The following is a 19,977-nucleotide window of genomic DNA, read 5'->3' as shown; positions in this document are numbered from 1 at the left end:
ATTCTTGAAATTTGCTAAAAGGGTACATCTTGAATGTTCTTATCACACACACACAAAAAGGAATTATGTGAAGGCATGGAGGTGTTAAGGAACCTTATTGTGGTAATAATTTCACCATATATACATGTATCAAATCATTACATTGTTATCACTTAAATTTACACCATGTTATTTATCAATTATGTCTCAAGAAAGCTGGGGGGGGGGAAGCTAATATCACCAAGATCACACACAAATAATAATAATAATAATTCTGACACTAGCACTCTGATGAAATACGAAAAAACAGATGACAGGTGTATAGAATTTCATAGTCTTCAGGTCCACAAGGTTCGTGAGTACAAGCTGAGACTGGAAACAAACAACTAAAGTATTTTTCAATCATCAATACTTTATTATATTAGTACTTGATATATTAATTTTTCTCCTACAATTTCATATAATCAATATATCATAAATACATGAACAGTTTCCCTAGAGGTATAAATATCAGGCCAGCCTCATCTATATTTAGCAAATGCTTAATAAACAGGTGCTGGATCCTTATCTCCATTCTTCCCGCCCACCCCATCCTGCACAGACCCTCCCACACACTCTTACATTGTGCTTATTTTATTTGTTGCCTTTTGTGGAGCAGAAGCCCATTTTACCAACAGGGCCCCCATCCAATGACGGCATGGCTGGGAGGTGGTCATGATAGCACATAAGCAGAGTAGGTGAGGGTCCTACATTCTCTTCCATCTATTTTCAGGGGGGTGGGACATTGGAACATCTCAGGACCGTATAAAGATTCTGAAGCCCCAGAAAGTTACTCTATCTAATACAGAGCTTTGAGAGTCCCATGCAGATCTTATGAAGAGACCTGGGAAGTGGAGAGAATTGGGAACCACACAGGACTCATGGCAAAGTGCTGGGTAAAGAGGGGCGTTTCTACAGCTTCTTCAGCTGAGCTGATCTGCCGCCCTCAAGCCACGCACGTAGCGGACGATGGGGGTGACACAGGTGCAACCAACAGTCACCCGCACCTTCTCCAGCCGGAAGGAGCGAGAGCAACCCTGGGACTCCCTCCGGAGGACCAGGAACTCTTGCTGGATGGGGACGGAGTTCATGGAGCTGTCTTCCTTCCCCTCGGCGTTGATGCAGCCAGTGTGCCTGCACCGGGCCTCTGCGATCTCGGAGGGGTATCGGTGGGGGTCCCGGGTGACGCTGCAGGAGGAGCAGGGAGAAGCCGATGGTGAGACCGGGGGTGGGAGGCGGGGAAAGATGCACAAAGGATGGGGGCCCCGCGGCACTGGGCGCCCACTTGCAGGGAGGCGGTGCCGTGCAACTCAGAGCGGCAGCGCAGGCGCGGAGCAGACAACCTGGACTCAGACGCAGGCCCGTGGCGGGTGCTACACTCCTTAGGCCTCAGTTCCCTCAACTTTAAAATGGGGGTTCGCAAATTCGTTTCCTGTGGGATTGTTACCAACACTCGGTGATACAAATGCGTATGAAACGCCACACCGTAAAACGTTGGCATTCCATACATGTTAGATCTTTTAGTTCATTTTCCTTTTCCTTTTTATTATTATAATCATCATTCATCCTTTGGTTAGAGGCTGAACATCACTAGGAGGTCCCCCAGTACACAGTCTACAAAGCCTGCTGCTTGGGAAAGAAAACCAAAGCCCCGGGGGGTTGGTGAATCCAACGCCTTCTTTCAATTTCTCCCTGAATAGCCCCCTTGCCGGGGGGAATAAAGGCAGCAAAGCCAATCCAGCCAGCTGGCAAGCGTACACTCTGGCTTCCCAAGGCAAGCAGTGCGGGCAGCCCTGGAAGCACTGCTAATGGCCCTCGGGCTCTGTTTTCATACTTATATTTAGAGCATATAAATGAGTGCTTCCTCTTCCGAGAACCTCCATGTGAGACAAAATCCCAAGTCTGTACCCTGAACATCCTCAGCTAGCATCCCTTTCCCAGACTGGCCTTTCTCCTCCACTCTGGCCTCCTCCACACTCCTTGAAGACTGAAATCCAATCTGAGTGGCTCTCTCTGAACTGACTTTTCTGGTTCCCACTTATCTCCATGCAGAGACCATTATGTGGGCTGCTTTAAAGAGTCCTCTCTTCCAGCACAGAAAGTTTGTAAATTCCAAATCCAGGGCTGCATGAAGCAGAAAAGGGCAAAGCGTTGATGAGAGTTTGGAAGCAAAATAGACCTTCGACCACATAGGAGGACTTAGCCCAAAATAGCAAGAAAATGTGAGCACCCAGGGAAAGGGGAATTTCCATTTTTCAGAGTGAATGTAAGGACTATTATTTTTTCTATATTTTTGAAATTTTCTACTTATGGTTAGAATAAATTAACATGTTTTTCAAAAGAACGTGGAGGTCAGTCTCCTTGGCACATACTTGTAATCCCAGGGGGTGCTGGAGCGGTTCTGGAAGCCGTGTGAGAGGGGAACGCCCTGATTCTGCCTGAGGATGCGGATGTCAACCCTCACAGTGTGGTCCTCCGGAGGGGGGCAGAGGGCAGGATCCCCAGCTTTGGGGGTTTTCCGACCTGCCACCTCCCCCAGGAGGGTCAGCCCCAATGTCAACAGCAGCAGGGACTTGACCTGGAAATAGATGAGAATGGAACTGGTTAGGGACTCTGGTGCCACTTGCTGACAAGAGACAGGTCATGCTTCAGCTGAACTCAGCATCCCTGGGATGGGATCAGGGCTCCTCTCTGAACCTCAGATCCTCACCTGACAACAGGAACAGTCATAATAAGATACCAGCGTACCAGCCTGAGAACTAAACTCATTAGCCTGGTGATTGAGCCCTCCACAGTCCGAGAGCTCCTGAACAGGGAGAAAGACAGATGTCAGGATCTGGGACTGGGTTTAAATCCTGACCTGGTCTCCTCACTGAGCCTCTGCTTTCTCTTCTTTCCAGCCAGAGCATAACACTTGCTTCATAATAATATTCCCAAGATTAAATAAAACATTCTTTGTAAAGCACCTACAATAAAAATAGGGGCTTAAGAAATGATAACTCTTGCTTTTAATTTCCAACCTCACATCCATGAATCCTCCACAAAACTCTTTGTCCCAGCCATCCCTCCACCTGAAATACACTGCCCCACCCCTATCCATCCAAATCCTCCCCTTCCATCAGGGCCCCACTAGGACTCCGTCTCCTCCAGGAACTGTCCCGAAAGTAGTTCATTCATAAAGCTTTTACCATCTAGCACTCAAGCAGCCCTTCTTTATTGTCTGGACATGCAGTATTTGTGTTCATACAGATCTACACCTATTAGATGGTAAGTTCCTGCAGGAGAACATGTCATAGAACAGGTGTTCCAAAATACTTTCTGGATGAATGAAAGAGCGGGTGAGTGAATGCATGAACAAAACAATCCATTTAAATTAACAACACAGTTAAGCTCAATGCATTAAGAAAAACACCATGCAAAACCAACTATAGCAGAGTTCCAATGACCCATGCTGACTGAAGGAAGCAGAGGCATTAGGGATGCGCAAGAGAGAAATGGAAACTATTTCTCTTTAGCTCCAGAAAATATATTTTTTATACTTACATTGAAATATCCGTTTATCTGGTATTACAGGAGTACACAAAGAAAGCGTTCAGTGAAGACCTAACTAAAATAAAGGAAGAGCTAAAAATCTCTCCAGCTTCCCTTTCTCACGACCTGCTTTGCTCACCCCACAGTGACCACCGACCCTCTCTGGCGATGGACAAGCCTCATCACCAATACTCAACATAATGCAGACCCAGGGCTGAAAGTGAGTTACTTTCATCCTCAGGGCTCAGTGTCGTTCAGGCTCACACCTTCCATGAGTTAGGGTTGGGAAGGTGCTTAGACATGTTGATTTAAAGGACCTTCTTTTTATCTTTTGCAAGTGCTGGAGGCAAGAAATGATAAGAGTAAACAAAAAGGTCATGGTGTCAAGTGCTGTACTAATGTAGCTGATACTAAAAAGAAGCTGAAAGCAAGATTGACCCAGATAAGCCTGAAAGAGGCTGATTTCCCTCCAGATAATCAGCAGGTGTCTACTTTTGTCTCTTGCAATCATTCATTCATTCAACAACTCTTTCCCGTCTCTGGAGTCAAAAGTCCTGGGTCCATAACTCAGTTCCAGGACTCTTACTAGCTGTGACTCAGTTTCCTCCACCAGCAAATGTGGAGATTAAATGGTAGGACCCATATATAGCATGAAGAGCAGGGCTGGGACGTGGAGAGTATTCAGTATAGGTACTATTGTTAAGTCTACATTGTCCTAATGATACACAGTGGACGGGAAAGATGTGGAATTTGCCCTCACGTAACTTCTGTCTAGACAAAGCACTATGACATTTTAAAAAGTAAAAGGATGCCTGCTTAGACAAGACAGTCCTTAGCTTCCCAACATGCTCAGCTCAACCTTTTACTTACTGCACTGTGAACTCCCGTAAAGAGAACATCTGAACACTTGTCTCCTGAACTCACCTGTGATTCATGCTCACCCCATGTAGGAACATGCTCCAGAACCCGGGCAGCTCCTAGCCCATAAGAGTTTGCCTTACCACCGTATTGAGGAGGTCCTGTGTGCCTGCACCTCCAATTTCTAATCCTATTCTAATGTCCTTTGCCCTGTCATGTTTCTTGCTGACAGTACAACAGATTTCTTCAAAGAAACCAAAAATAGACGTGGCTTTAGAACACAAAACTATCCAACAAATTTGTTTAAACACAATGGCTTTAAATTCAGAAATCTTGCTTCTGAACCATTCAAGGAAAAGAATATTACTTGGAGCCAGTAAACCTAGATTCATGTCCTCATTCTTGGGCATACAGTATCCAGTGATGTTAAATCACTTAAATTCATTGAGCTGTTGTTCATCTGCACAATGGGGAAAGTCGTCCCAATCCACTCCCCTGGATTGGTGCAAGACTCAGAGGTAAAAATAATGACATCATTAATATTAATATTTAACATTCTAATTCGAAAAGATACATGCACCCCAATGTTCACAGTGGCACTGTTTACAGTAGCTGAGACATAGAAGCAACCTAAATGTCCATGGGCAGATGAATGGATAAAGAAGATGAGGGGTGTGTGTGTGTGTGTGTGTGTGTGTGTGTGTGTGTATATATATATATATGTATGTATATATAGTGGAATACTACTAAGCCATAAAAAGAATGAAATAATGCTATTTGCAGTAAAATGGATGGACCTAGAGATTATCATACTAAGTGAAGTAAACCAGAAAGAGAAAGACAAATACCATATGATATCATTTATATGTGGAATCTAAAATATGATACAAATGGACATATTTACAGAACAGAAACAGACTCACTGACATAGAGAACAAACTTACGGTTACCAAAGGGGAAAGGGGGTGGGTGAGGGATAAATTAGGAGTTTGGGATTAACATATAGACACAACTATATATAAAATAGATAATCAACAAGGACCTACTGTATAGCACAGGGAACTATATTCAATATCCTGTAATAAACCATAATGGAAATTATGGTTTATTTATTCACTTATATATAACTGAATCACTTGCTATATACCAATGTTGCTAATACAACATTGTAAATCAACTCTACTTCAATTAAAAAAAATTTATTGAATGCTTTCTCTATCCTTATTGGTTGTTATATTAAAATGGCCAAGTTAACTAAAAGCCATGCCTGCATATATCTGCTATTTCAGAGAATAGGTTTAGTCATTCTCAATGATATCAATTAATCCTTCCATAAGGGAGATACCGTTATTATTCCTCTGTACAGATAAGAGGAATAAGAATGCACAGAGAGGCTAAGTAACTTACCCCAAATCCCACACTTGGTAAGTGGTGAGGCCAGGTCTGTCTGACTCCAAAGCCCATGCCCCCTAACTACTGCACTTGGCTGCATTTCTTACCATCTCTAAAACAATATATGAATATAACATAGTATTATCATCACCATATGCCATGACCTCTTATGAAATCCAATCTCTTTTAAGTTGCATGGCTTGTAAAAAGAGAGAAGAAAAGGAGTATTTAAACCAATAATATGGTGAGTGGTTTCCCAAGCCCTGCTTTCATGCTGCTGTATTTTAAATTCTTCGAAGGTCTTACCTGACGAATGCCAGGTGAGATTCTAGACCCAGGGGATGCAGATTTCCATCACATTAACATCTTCCTCTCCTCCAGGAGGAAGGAGACAATGCAAAAATGATCATCTCTCAGAGATGTGTCGAATGTCTCTCCCATAGGAGCTGTCCAAGTGCATCACCAGGTGGTTTCACTCCCTGCATCCAGGGCACTCCTTGTCATCTGCTCATCTTGGGGGAATCATTACCCCTATTGGGGCCCCAGCTTCCTTGGTTAAAATCAACATGTACAGATCCTAAAAGTCTGGCTAAGCTCCCCCATGAGATGACAGCCAACTTAACTCTACAATGGTGGCCACAAGAGAGACCATGTCCAGTTTGTGATGTCAAGAACTTCAAAAGCTAACACCAACTATGCCAGAGCCATCGGTGAAGAGCTATGGTTTTACACCCCATTATAATTTCTGGTTATTTTTTCTTTTTCTCCACCAGACAAGGATTAGTGTTAAAGTCAGCTCTGTTTTTTAAAGAAATGACCCCCCAAAAGACCCCAATCTAGCATCATTCCTTATAAATCTGCTTTCCTGAAATCCTAGGGATGACCAACACAAGAATGATCCTGACTACTCACCACGGCCACGTCACGCAGGAATGTCATTGTCACTTTGCTCTGGTCACCTGTTTCGTGCAGGAAGCTCTTTCTGTGCTGTGTTGCCTTCTGTGTGCCCGTGTGGTGTCAACGAGAGCACTGTTGGTTTTATAGCAATCTCTGTCCTTGTTTCAGTTGACCTGCTTACTGTCTAACTTGTGGTTGCCCCAGAGTTACTGACGAATGTAGTGTTTTTTTTTTTTTCTATTCCACTTCCTGAAGGGGAATCGAAGGGGGACCCTAAAAAGGGATGATGAAAAAAGAATCAAATCTTCCTCTTCTTCTGCCCCACTCCCACCCCCATTGTCCTCACACTACAGCAAATTTTCTTATGTACTATAGAGATGAACCAAGTGACAAACTGCTGTCATGATCTTTCATGTTCTTCCACAAAATGGCTAAGAACTCTAGTCACGCACCTTACATTCTACTTTCCAGTCATGCAATGTAAACTGAGATTTAAGTGGATAAGTCATCCTTCGAGGAGGCTCGGTATTAAACAGAGGACTATCTTTAGCTCCGCTTCATGAATGGAAAAAACAAAACCAGAGAAATGAATGGCATCAGTGAGAGATTCAGAAATTATATCCCAGGCAGTTAGTTTCATGGTCTCCCTGAACTAATTCTGTTTTAACCCCATGGTTAGACTCCTACCAGTGTTTGATAGATTGATAATCATTACTTATACAACATATAAACAACTATTATCTTGGCTGTGTCTGACTGAAGATGGTTTGATTTTTTAAACTAAATAGATTAGCAAGTAGAACCTTTAAATGCTCTGATGTGTAATTTTAAATGACTTGCAAAAATGTTAATTTATCTTAGTTCAGTTCAGGTCAACATTTATTAAGCACTTGCTGTATGCTGGGCATTATAGCCTAGGGATACACAGACATTTCTGAAATAACAATAACTTACTCTTTTTAATGCCCATTAAGATCAGGTAAAATTACACATGCTCTGTTAATAAGGCAGGGCACATTCTAGCAGGGTGAGGTTACTCTCCTCCATCACGTGTTTGAACAAGTTTGCCCCATTTTCTTTAAATGTAGGAAATAAAGAGGAAACAACTCTTGGGCTCATGAAGCCCCTCCGAGATTGATCAAAATTCTTCTGTGATCATGAGTCTTTCACCTGTGTTTCTCCTCCCCATGCCTGTGCGTTCTTCTCTACACCTCTCTTCTGGGACAATCAGAAATGTAACCCCCCTAAGAAGACCTCCTTGAATCACCGTTCCCTCCCTCATTACTCTGTGCTTATCTTTAGTCTACCTCACACTTGCTTATATGTTTTAGGATGGTTCTCTGGGGTCTTCATGGACTTGGGGTAACTTCAGTTCCCCCCAGTAATCTCTGCCAGCATCCTTCTCTAAATATATATCCCCAAGTATACAATCTAAATTAAGACAGTGTATATATACAATGGAATATTACTCAGCCATAACAAAGAATGAAATAATGCCATTTGTAGCAACATGGATAGACCTGGAGATTGTCATACTGAGTGAAGTAAGTCAGAGAGAGAAAAACAAATATATGATATCACTTATATGTGGAATCTAAAAAACAAAAAAAAGTGGTACAAATGAACTTATTTACAAAACAGAAATAGAGTCACAGATGTAGAAAACAAACTTATGGTTACCAAGGGGGAAGGGAAGGAGAGATAAATTGGGAGATTGGGACTGACGTATATACACTACTATATATAAAATAGATAAGTGGTAAGAACCTATTGCATAGCACAAGGAACTCTACTCAATACTCTGTAATGGCCTATATGGGAACAGAATCTAAAAAAGAGTGGATATATGTATATGTATAACTGTTTCACTTTGCCGTACAGAAGAAACTGACACAACATTATAAATCAACTAAACCCCAATAAAAATTAATTTTAAAATTAATTAATTAATTAATTAAGACAGTACATTTTCTATGCATACACCAATTCAAGACAAGTCCCCTAGGCAACCCCCTCAGGGGGTTTCCCTGAGCCCATCTTATAGAGAATTTTCAAGGCCTCTCTGGATACATTCTTCCATATACTCCGTGAAGCTGACACCGTGAAATCAAGAGTCATGTTTTCAGATTTGCTTGTATCACACAAGCTATCAAAGCAATATGTGCAATAGACCCTTAAAAGCATATTAAGTTGAGTGGGCTGAATCACTCACTTTCTGCAGCAGTCTCTTCTCCATGCAGAGCCATACCTCAATGCAGAGAAGACCACAGCAGCTCTCCTGAAAGAAGAAACAAGGAAATCACCTTGAATTAAGAATGCCTGATTCAATACAGAAGGATTTGCTGGTTGCAGAGAAAATTAAATAATTTTTTTTATGTAAGAAGGAAGCAACATTGAATTTTTATGTGCCCAATGGTCACAAAGTTTTCCCCCATCAAGGTAAAACTAACTAACTTATCAGGATGTCAAACTAGTAATCAACCATCACCAAGTTTGAATTCCATCAGTGGATCCAGATCATTCTTTCTTCTAACAATAATAAACCCTTCTTATTTGGGGACCCAGTAATAAATATACGATGAACACACAGCTGATTATGGTGGAAGCCCTTCACTAACTGGCCCTGTACCACTTGTGGCCCAAGCTGCTTCTGGCTTTAAGAGTTTCAATAATCCAAGTGGAGCTATCATTCAACACACCAACAGCTACAGCACTCTACACACAATTCCAAGGGCCCACAGAAAAAGACAGCAGGAAGCTCTGTAGTGGTATGAATGAGTTACACACAGCCTCCATGTCGTAAAATATTACAGCTGTTCAAACATTCAATTAAGCAAGATTTTTGTATGCCCTCCCATGTTCTGGAAGCTGTGCTGCATTATAGGTAATAGACTGTACTAGTAGAGTCTCTACCTTAATGAGTTTAAAATATAGTTATGGAACGAAAGCAAACACACGTATATTAACCAATAAGATAACGACACGGGATTGTTGGATATATTGAGAGCTAAATGAACACATTTAGTTTTACAAATCCAACCCTCAAGAGGTTCCATCTTCACTCAAGAAAGGGGAGTCTAAACATTTGCAAATATTTAATTTAATGAGGACATACATTCATAATTAAAATCTTTTTACACCGTAGTTTGAATTAATGTATTTTATATTATTTTGCAGTAAAACATAATTCAGATTTCTATAGGCCTTAAAACCACAGACAGTGCTTCCTATTTGAATTGTCTTCTCTAACAGATTTCACTAAAATTGGACGAACTTGAAAGAAAGAAAGAAAGGAAGGAAGGAAGAAAGAAAGAAAAGGGAGTCTAATCAAGAAGTGTTGGCACAACCTAGCAGTATACATGTGGATACAGAAATCAATGCCTAGAAGTGAGGGGCTTCCACAGCAAAAGGCTGAAATGGTGGCATTGTCCATGGTGGTCAGGTGGTAGGCTGTGATGACAATGAAATTGGAAGCTAGATAAATGATGACCAATGTTATGAATGGCAAAACATTTGGTAAAATTATTGCCTGCAGTAACTTGAGAGGCAGATATTGTACCTAGAGGTCCAATAAGAGCTCTAAAGGAGGACACTGGGAACAGAATGCCAGCTATGTGTGTTGGAGGTTATTGTCTGCATTTGGTGAGGTAACACAAGAAAGACATCAGCTCAGGAAAGAGTAGGCAGGTTTGCAAACAAAAATGAAAGAGAATGAAGAGAGTCCAGAAATTCAGAGCCTTGCAAGGTTGGAAAAAAACCAACTATTTCTATCCCCCCAAAGCAAAAGATACGATTGGAAAAGCCTCTGAAGTAGAAGTGCCCAGTAAAACCTTTCAACCAAATACATTTCCTACAAGCGGGAATCAAAATGAAGCATCTGGAAATCCCTTTACGTAGGTAAGAGGACTCAGGAAAAAACAGTGTAAGGGTAGAGTTCTAGTAATCTACCATTAAATCAAGACAGGGAGAGTTATACTTGCCATCACTATTTCAGATGCAGCCAAAGAGCATATTGGGGGGAAACCTCCCAGCTGGGTGGAGCCAGCAACCACAAAGAGTACTGGGGAGGTGAGCCCTGCTCAAAAAGCGGAATCTGGGTCTAATCAAAGCACATCCCACATGCCCTGGCTAAGGGAGCCCCACAATGTTAGCCAAACAGGATTCCAAGCTTGTAACAGATCAAACCTACTGCGTGCACCTCCCATTCTTTCTCTCTCTAAATGGAAGTGTTTCATCCTATCTAAACTGACTGAGAGAGACCATAAAATTTTTACAGGATTTTCTGCTTATTCTCACTGTTTATCAGAGCTCTGACTCCTTATTAAAATAGCCAGTTAAACAATGTTATCATATAACAGGTTTAAAGAATATTGATAAAGAATTAAATGCAAAATATAAATTATCACTATCTCATTATCATTATCATTCACTATCTTATTCACCAAACAAAAGCTATTAGTATATAATTTACTTTAACTCCACTCTTTTTTCTAAATGATATTAAAACACGCCTTTCTAATTTCCCTGAAGCACTGATTTATGTTAGAGTCAGACCTTCTGAATATGGGTTAAAACATTAGGTCAGAATGGCCTCAAAGCATTATGGCTTTTATTCCCAACCTTCTTGCAGCTCTCCTCGTCATCAAGCACAAAAATTCTTCCCCCTTTTAGGCTATTCAAACTAATTAAATATAAGGTTTATTTGCCTTTTCAGTCCCTAGATCATTTAGAAAGTCCATGTCCCATTCCCTTTCATAACCCTACTTCTCCGTCCCCTATTGAAGAAAAAACATGGGGCATCCTTAAAACTATAAAGCCACAGACCCTACAAATCCACATAATTCTTTTTTTTTCCCCCTTTTAATACAAACGACTGTTTCCAGTTTCAGGATTCTTTGCATCCATTACTTCATGTTTACCTATTTGTTTGAGTCAAATATTCAAACCTATTATGTACTTAATAGAACCTCCATAAAATCACACTCCATAGCAACCAATTCTTTTTTTTTAAAGGTCAACATATTTCCACTGTGAAAAGATTTTCAAGAACAAAACAGCTTTACTTTTGGGTTAAAAATCAGAGTTCATTACAATGATTATTTTTCAGATGAAAATGCTGCGCCAGGGTCTTCACATGCCGAGGTTTGTGGGCATAGGAATTATTTGGGGCTTAGACACAGAAGCCTTCTCTCTCTCTCTCTCCCTCCCATCCTCCCTCCTTCCCTCCCTCCCTCCCTCCCTCCGTGGGGGTGTGTGTGTGTGTATCTGTCTATCGTCTAAAAAACAGTGTAATTCCTGATCTTCTGATGAAAAGGTGAAGAATCTATGAAAGAGTTACAGGGAACAGAAATGAAGGGAGGGGATTGGAGGCAAAAGCTGAAAAAGAAAAAAAGTATCAGGTTGGGGGAAGACTTAGGAAAGCAGTTTCCCAGAGTGCTGTGTGAGAACCCTGGATGGAAGAGGGTTGAGGTCACTGGAGAAAGTTCCAGAACAAAAGCAGAACCCCTCAATTCTGAATCTATTCTATGAACCGTGGAGCTGTGTGCACCAGAATTTTATCTCCTTATTAACAAAAACACCATTTATTAAATGCCCACTCTGCGCCAGTCGCCATGCTGGGTACTTAACATGGATAAGAAGAAGAAAAATAAAAGTACTATCCATAAAAGAAGAAAGTCATCATGACAGTGTCCTCCATCCAGCAGTGCCGTGAACTTCATGTTAGACAAAATGACACTTCTGTTTTGGAGAGAACTTACCTTAGGCCTTTTTGGAAGCATAAAGATAGAGCCTATCTCTATCCAGGGTAAACACAGAGAGGGAAGTTCTATTCTTCCACGGTGGAAACACAGAAGGAAATCACTCTACATACAAATAACAAGAACTTGAGTTATCATCAGAGAGAAGAGAAATGAAGAGAGATACCAGTTAGAAACTTCAGTAGCTGACACAGCAAGGGAACTTTAAAGAGTCATGAGCCTAGTATTCAAATTGTTTCCATGTCTACATTGTGCCTTAATTCTCTTCCATTATTACCACATCTAAAATAAAATTCTTTACATGCAAAATGGTCCTATGATGTCCACACAGCAGCAAAGAGATGTGGAAAGAAAAGGCAGCCTCAGGAGAGGAAGCAGCAGAAATGGGTCAACAAGAATTTGGAATGAGAAAGTAAGCACCAGCCCCACCCCTGCCATCTAGCTTGCTAGAACCTGGGAGCTTGTTAAAAAGGCAGAATCGCAGTTGATGGTTGTTAACCAGACTTATCGTGGTGATCATTTCACAATATATACAAATACAGAATCATTGTTTTATACCTGAAACTAATATAACAGGTCGGTTACACCTCAATTTGAAAAAAGAAAAAGTAGTAAAGTTTGCATTAGAAGAAAATAGATAATAAATATGTGAAAAAAAACCCAGTTTAACCTCAAAAGCAATCAAAGTAATGCAAACTAAAATAGAATTCCATATTTAGGCTATCAAACCGGCATAGATTTTTAACCATGAATATTAATAGGAGAATAGGAAAAAGGGGCACTTTCAGGTATTACAGCTGGGAGTGTATTGGTACAACTTTTGTAAGGTATTTAATAATATGAAGCAAAAACCTAAAAAAAATGTTCTACCCCTGGGAATTGTTCTGAAGAAATAGAGAAGTACCCAAAGACCCACACACAAGGACATTCAGTGTGGGAAAATTGAAAACACCCTAGATTTCTAACAGTAGAATAATGTCGATAGTTCAGTGAATTGTTAGCATGTATATATGATAAAACCTATGTAGCCACTAGAAACTGCTTTCCAAGAAAATTTAATAACTTTAAAAATACCTTTTTTGTAACAATTTTTGAAAATATTAAGATACGGTTCTTCATATAAAGCATGACATTCCTTTGATGTAGATACAAACACACTACGTACATGTATATGTATATTTGTATGTGTGTGTATATGTGTAAATAAATGTACGCTCAGAAAAAAGCCTGAAAATATATGCAAAAAATAAATGCAGAATCTCGGGCCCTCACCCCAAACCTATTGAATCAGACTCTGCCTTTTTACAAGATTTCCAAGTGATTCTCATCACATGGAAGTCTGGGCTGCGCTGCTTTAGGGAACATTAAAGAAAGTGCGGGATTTCCTATAGAATTACAGCAGGGCTCACTGGACACATTCCGTTTTCCGAAGCTGAGAAATTGAGAGTCAAGTACACTTGAAAAGTGATTGGGATAAGAAAATCAGAGCCTTAAATCTCAGAGCTGCACTCCCTCGAAGCTAAGAACCATACCCCTCTTCTACTCTGCAAGGTTCTTTGGCAAGGGTGGGGACGGAGAGACCAGGAAATTGAGGTCTTTCCATGTCGAAATTCAGCAGCAGCTGCTTTGGGTTGACCTGATCGAGCCACCCACAGGCGAGCTACAGGCAACTCAGGGTTTCGTGCAGACTTTCACTTACTCATCAGCCAAGCTATTCAATAATTTCCTGCATCAAGGTGAATGGAATTAGTCAACTGACGACCAGAGCGTCATGCCCAGGGAAAGCCCAAGTGGGTGTCTGTCAAATGCTGTCCCGTGTTACTGGCTTCCTCCCATGAAAACCCTCAGCTGTTTCCACCAGTGTTGTACAGGAACCAGGGATCAGCAACGTTTGCTCCTGGACTTTCCCCCAGTCCCATGCTGACAACCCACAAAGTTCTGGGGTGGTGAACTGGGACGGAGGGTCTTGCCCCAGAAAGATGAGCTTGTACTCTACTCTTGCCTCTGGGTTGGATGACCAATTCCTTAGACATTGGCCTAAACCTGATGCATGGCCCCAACCCAGTTTGTTAAAGGAAGTCACCCTCCCAAACCTTCCGCATGAAAGAACCTCATTTTCCAGCTTCTGCTCCACAAAATGTGTGGTATTTCTGAGGCCTCATCCTCTGCAGGTCAGGTCCTTTTTCCTGGAAAGTTCATTTCAGTTCTTCTGCTCATTTAGGCTCTACCCAGACTCCTGGACTGTTCCTCAAAGTCTGTGTCCTCTGACCCAAAACCCACTAGTGTCTGTCCCTCTTCTGAACTCTCCACTTGCTCTCGTGGAATTTCATTTAGCAATTACTAGAGACAACTTTTCTACCATCCACTTGAACAGCTATTTGTGTGTGCTTTGGCTTTTTATGTTTTCAAATGCTTGTTCCTAATCTGCTCTCTGGATCTTAAACTCTTTAAAGGAGACAGCCGTGGCTTCTGCACACCCCCATCCCAGCAAGTACACTACCCATGGCTGGTGCTCAGTGAAGACTTACTCACTTGACCCGATTTAATTTAATGTTCATACTAAGTTCTTAGTATGAACATTAATTAATTTCTTCTTCCACCCACTTTCTCGCTAAAGAGGGGGATCAGAATATGCCACCACAACAGGCGCCACTTTGGCATAAGGATTCATCTGAGCTGAAGGCAATTGAGAAACAGCAGACTCAGGAAAAGCTCTCGGCCATCCCCCTTTCTGTCTAAAAACCAGGCATAAATTTCCTTTTGTAAAGGTAACAACTTTCCATTTGTAAAGGAAGTTTACATATTAGAAAGAGGGGGACAACTCTTATGGATGGAAAAGGCACTAACTTGAGTCTGCATAATAAACCTTACTAAATAACCCTTATCTTTGATTAGCTTCCCCCATATACTTATCTTCCCTTAATCTACTTCCCCTAGAAGTTCAACACTCCCTCCTTCCTTTGTCTAGTTATCTATCCACAGTTTATGACTCTTTGTTAAAATGGTATCTAAGCTGCTGGGTCTAACTGCTTCTTTGAATCTTCACTTCTTTTCTACAAAGGCCTCTGTACGCACACATAATAAATTCTTTCTCTGGTGATCTGGTTTTGTCAGTTTAATTTGCAGGACCCCAGGGACTAAACCCAAGAGGGTAGAGGAGAAAGTTTTTCCCCTCCTTCATTACTTTCAATTCCTAATAGATCAGATAACTTTTAAAAAATCTTATTTAAAGGGGGATATTTTGGAGAAAAGAAAACTTACAGACACAGAATATTATTTTCAAGTATTTAGAAAATTTTTAAAAGGGAGAGGGATTGGACAGTCACCAGAAGGTCACACTAAAGCTTGATAAACATATGGTAGTGACATTCCAGAGAGGAATGGTACACCAGGGGGCTCTGTTTGAACGGGACCATCTCCAACTTCTCTTTCAATTTGGGGATCCTATGAAAACCAAAAAAATATGTATTGATATTTTAATTAAACACACCCACAATCTCAGACTTAGGAGTAGAGGTGTGTGTGCATATCCGTTTTTGTGTGTGCATATCCGTGGGAGATAGAGACTAACATAGCTTCAGTTTTCTCCTCTTTTACTGGAAAGCAGTCGCATGACTCAATTCGAATAATTCTGTGTCATCACTGCATGTTTCCCATGAAAATACAGGCTAAGAAGAGAATAAAATGGAGGGGAGGAGGACCAGAAAGAAAGGCACTGAAACAAGCACACTTCTGAGAAATGTGTCACTTTCACTCTTGCGTGGACTGACTCAGAAGGACGAATGAATCTCGGGGTTCTCCTACTGTTCCTAGAAACGCTGTAGAACGACAGGATGAAATGGGTTTCCCGTGAGAGGTAGTTCTTCATCCTTGCTTGCTGAGGCAAGGGGATGAAGGATGCTTGAAAGAGAAGGTGGAGGAGAAGGAAATCAATATCTACCTTACGTGGTAGATAAAGCCACACAGCTTACAAAGCATTTTCATGTCCACGATTTTATCTGATTCACACAACAAACCCATAAATCTCTCCATTTCACAGGTTAAGAAATTGAGACAGAGTGCATGGAAACTGTCCAAAGCCACACAGCGATTAAATAGCAGAGCTGAAATTCAAACCCAGGGCTTTGATTCTGAGCCCAGAGAAGGATAAATAACTTTCTCCAGATGCAGGCTGGAGAAAATTTGAAACACAGGCACCCAGGCCATGGTGGAGAGTGAAGAGTTGTCAGAGGACCAGACTTGCAGGGTGAGCAGCATCTTCCAAGCGACGCCTGCCCTGGAGTCAGGACACCTGAGCCACTCTGCCCATCCTTTGAAGAGGATGGGAAATGAAACCAGTCTTCTTTTTTTGATCCTGAACACTTTTTAGCCTTTGCACATTGTCTTACGCACATTTATCGGTGTTTTAACAAGATAAATGAACAAGCAGCCAGATGGTTTCAATGACAGCTCTTAAGATGCCTCACTCTACCAACTTTTTACCTCTGGTTCTCAAAGATTATATAGTGGTAGAAAGTTGCCTTTTCTGCATTTGCTATGTGTAATGATAGGAAGAATTTCTAAGCCACTTACATATCACTGAATTGCAAGTGTTACTGAAGGTATGATATGAGAAGTGAATGGTATGAGATCATAAAAATTAATTTCAAATTCTAACCAGAGTAAATTTGGCAATTTTAAAAAGGTGAGAGTGGGAGTGGAAATGATATCCAATAAACTGTAATGGAAAAGAATATGAAAAAGAGTGTATAGGGACTTCCCTGGTGGTCCAGTGGTTAGGACTCCACGCTTCCACTGCAGGGGGCACGGGTTCAATCTCTGGTCAGGGAACTAAGATCCTGTAAGCCACATGGCACAGCCAAAAAAAGAAAAGAAAAAGAATGTAAATATATGTATAACTGAATACTGTGCTGTACAGCAGAAATTAACACAACATTGTAAATCAACAATACTTCAATAAAATTTAAAACAAAAATCAAATGGCCTTGGGTTTAGATCTAGAATCCACCATCAACTAGCCATGAGACCCTGGGCAAACTATGTAATCTTACTCTAAACCTATTTCCTCCTCTGTAAAATTCGGATCATAAAACCCACCTCACAGGATTGCAGGGAAGATTTATGGAGATAATTTATGTGGTGCCTAGTCTATAGTAAGCCCTTAACCATGATAGTTGTTATTAGCAGGGCCAACCCCTTCCCACCTGTCCCAATCACCAAGTGCACAAAGAAGCTGTTTCTGGGAGTCAGAGTTTGCTTGGAACAGCATGCCTAGGTTAACTCTAACTTGCTTAATTTTTTTTTTTATCAACAAAGTTCAACGTGACAGGTTGAATTTTTGCACTTCTTCTGTAGTAAGATTTTTAGAAATCTGACTTTCAGTTCAAAGTTTTAAAACTACTCATCCCTAAATTCCTGTGGTATATGAATCTCAGTCTCAAAACACCTGATCTCTAACTTGCTGACACCACTGGATATGTTGTGAAGTGTCACCTTTAAAACTGGTTTTAAAGTTCACCCAAAGTAAATTATAGTAGTTATAGTAGGGTATGTTGTGAAGTGTTATGTTGTGAAGTGTCACCTTTAAAACTGGTTTTAAAGTTCACCCAAAGTAAATTATAGTAGTTATATTAGGGTGGTAAGATAATTTTTTGTTCTCTGTTTTCCTAAATACTCCATGTTGTTTTATTAGTCATAATTATAGTTTTTTTAAAATAGAACTATGCCCATAGTTCTAAATTCCAACTTCAGGCTATGTTTTTGGAGATTTTACCAGCTCTGTCATCGCTCTCATTCAGGACTCCATCTACTTAAATTAGTAGAATAGCAGCACGAGCTGACCTTTCTATGTCAAGGTTAAATGTTGGAAACTTAAATGTAAGAAGGCTTAGCTTGCTACAAAAGTACTTGCTGGGAGAACTATTATCAGAAGGGTAATTCTTAGCAGAGGCTAATATCCTCCTACAGGCTATGGAAAAATACTCAGAATTTCATAGTAAAAATATTTAGGAAAAGAATTTAGAATCTTAATTCTCTCCCTTGAGGAATAACTGAAGAGAATGAGGTAGGATTCCATGCTGGTTAATAATGGACCAGGCAGAAACCAGCATTCATCACCGAGGCAGCAGACCCAAAAAAGAAAAGGAACTAGGTTTATATTTCAGCAAATTAAAATGGGGTTAAACAAAAATTAATTTTATTCTAAATTTTTTCTAAGAATTAAATACAATTCCTTGAGATAATTGGAAACATACTGGAGTTCCACCCACAAAATCGAGAAGCACAAATATTACTACCCTCAAAAAGTGTGTTTAACAGGATGGTCGACTCATTCTGATCTGCCTGCCAGGGCTAACATGTCTTCTGGGTAGAACTGACACTGGGTGTCTCATGCATTACCAGAAGGGACCTCAGAAATCACCTAGTTCAACCACCTCCTTTTCCAGATAAAGAAACCAATAAGGAAGCGGCTTGGCCAGCCTGGCACGTTAATCAGCCACTTACTGCCAGAAAGGAACTCAAATGCAGGGCCCCTGCTGCCCAGCGCAGGGCTCACTTCCTCTGCCAGCGTTAGGCTCTCTGGCGAGATTTCCTGCGCATACAGAACCAGGGCAAAATGCCCCACCTCCCCTCTCCCCTCCTGGGGAGCAGAAGTGGTGGCACGTGGCTCCTGGGGAGGGCGGGGAGAAGATGCGGGGAGGGAAGGACTCAGAGCTGGTGTGAGGATGGAACAGCCGGGCAGCCAGCACACAGGTGACCCTGGCACCTGCCTGATTCCACGAACTACACCCTTTGGGGAAACTTCACCCCAGAAAAAGTCTGGAGTCAGTAGGACAGCTGGTGTAGTTTGAAAACTCAGGGAAAATGAGGACAACCTATTGATTCTTTGGTTTCGGGGAGCCCTTCTCCTCTTTTTTTTTTTTTTTGTGGTACGCAGACCTCTCACTGTTGTGGCCTCTCCCATCGCGGAGCACAGGCTCCGGACGTGCAGGCTCAGCGGCCATGGCTCACGGACCCACATGCTCCGCGGCATGTGGGATCTTCCCGGACCGGGGCACGAACCCGTGTCCCCTGCATTGGCAGGCGGACTCTCAACCACTGCACCATCAGGGAAGCCCCCCTTCTCCTCTTTTTCTTCCTCCTCCTTCTTGTCCTGATGACCCCACCTTGCAGGGCTCTTCTGAGGCCTGAGGTGACACTGCCCACCCGGGGCAGGCTTCTGTCCCTGGGAGACGGCTCAAGAGCCCATTGTCACAAGCCGAGGCAGGGGTCCTCCCTGCAAGACGGGCCTGAGTCAGAGCCACAGGGACCATCGAGGAAAGCGTGGAAAGGCAGGGAAAGGGACCGAGCTCGGGGATTCAACACAGGGAAATCGTTTTAAATGGTTTTGATCAAAGGATTGTGGGCTTTTTAAAACACATCAAAATGAATCACTTTGGAAAAAAAAAAAAAAAGAATCACTTTGTTTTAGTGGAACCAGGAATTTGAGGTGATAATGGCAGTACCCTGGAGTATTTCCCTG

At 41.6% G+C, this 19,977-nt stretch overlaps 1 protein-coding gene across 4 annotated transcripts; it reads right to left on the bottom strand.

Moving 5' to 3' along the window:
- Positions 1-417: 417 nt before the first annotated feature.
- On the bottom strand, positions 418-13,029 carry IL17F (interleukin 17F). Of its 4 annotated transcripts, XM_067752727.1 has the most exons (6): positions 12,456-13,029; positions 8,909-8,974; positions 7,149-7,251; positions 6,712-6,969; positions 2,391-2,596; positions 418-1,206 (listed from the first exon to the last, which is right to left on the bottom strand). In XM_067752727.1, the coding sequence occupies exons 4-6, from the start codon at positions 6,736-6,738 to the stop codon at positions 942-944; spliced, it is 498 nt and encodes a 165-aa protein (XP_067608828.1). In that variant the 5' UTR covers positions 6,739-6,969; positions 7,149-7,251; positions 8,909-8,974; positions 12,456-13,029; the 3' UTR covers positions 418-941. The 4 variants fall into 4 exon arrangements, with proteins under 4 accessions (XP_067608828.1, XP_067608830.1, XP_067608827.1 ...); XM_067752729.1 differs by lacking the exon at positions 7,149-7,251; XM_067752726.1 differs by lacking the exon at positions 12,456-13,029 and having other exon boundaries at positions 8,909-11,046.
- Between the last annotated feature and the right edge of the window lie 6,948 nt (positions 13,030-19,977).

Source organism: Pseudorca crassidens, chromosome 10, assembly GCF_039906515.1.
Source record: "Pseudorca crassidens isolate mPseCra1 chromosome 10, mPseCra1.hap1, whole genome shotgun sequence".
Classification (NCBI taxonomy): Eukaryota; Metazoa; Chordata; class Mammalia; order Artiodactyla; family Delphinidae; genus Pseudorca; species Pseudorca crassidens.
Note: the sequence above shows the minus strand (reverse complement) of the source record. Positions and strands in the feature narration are given on the sequence as shown.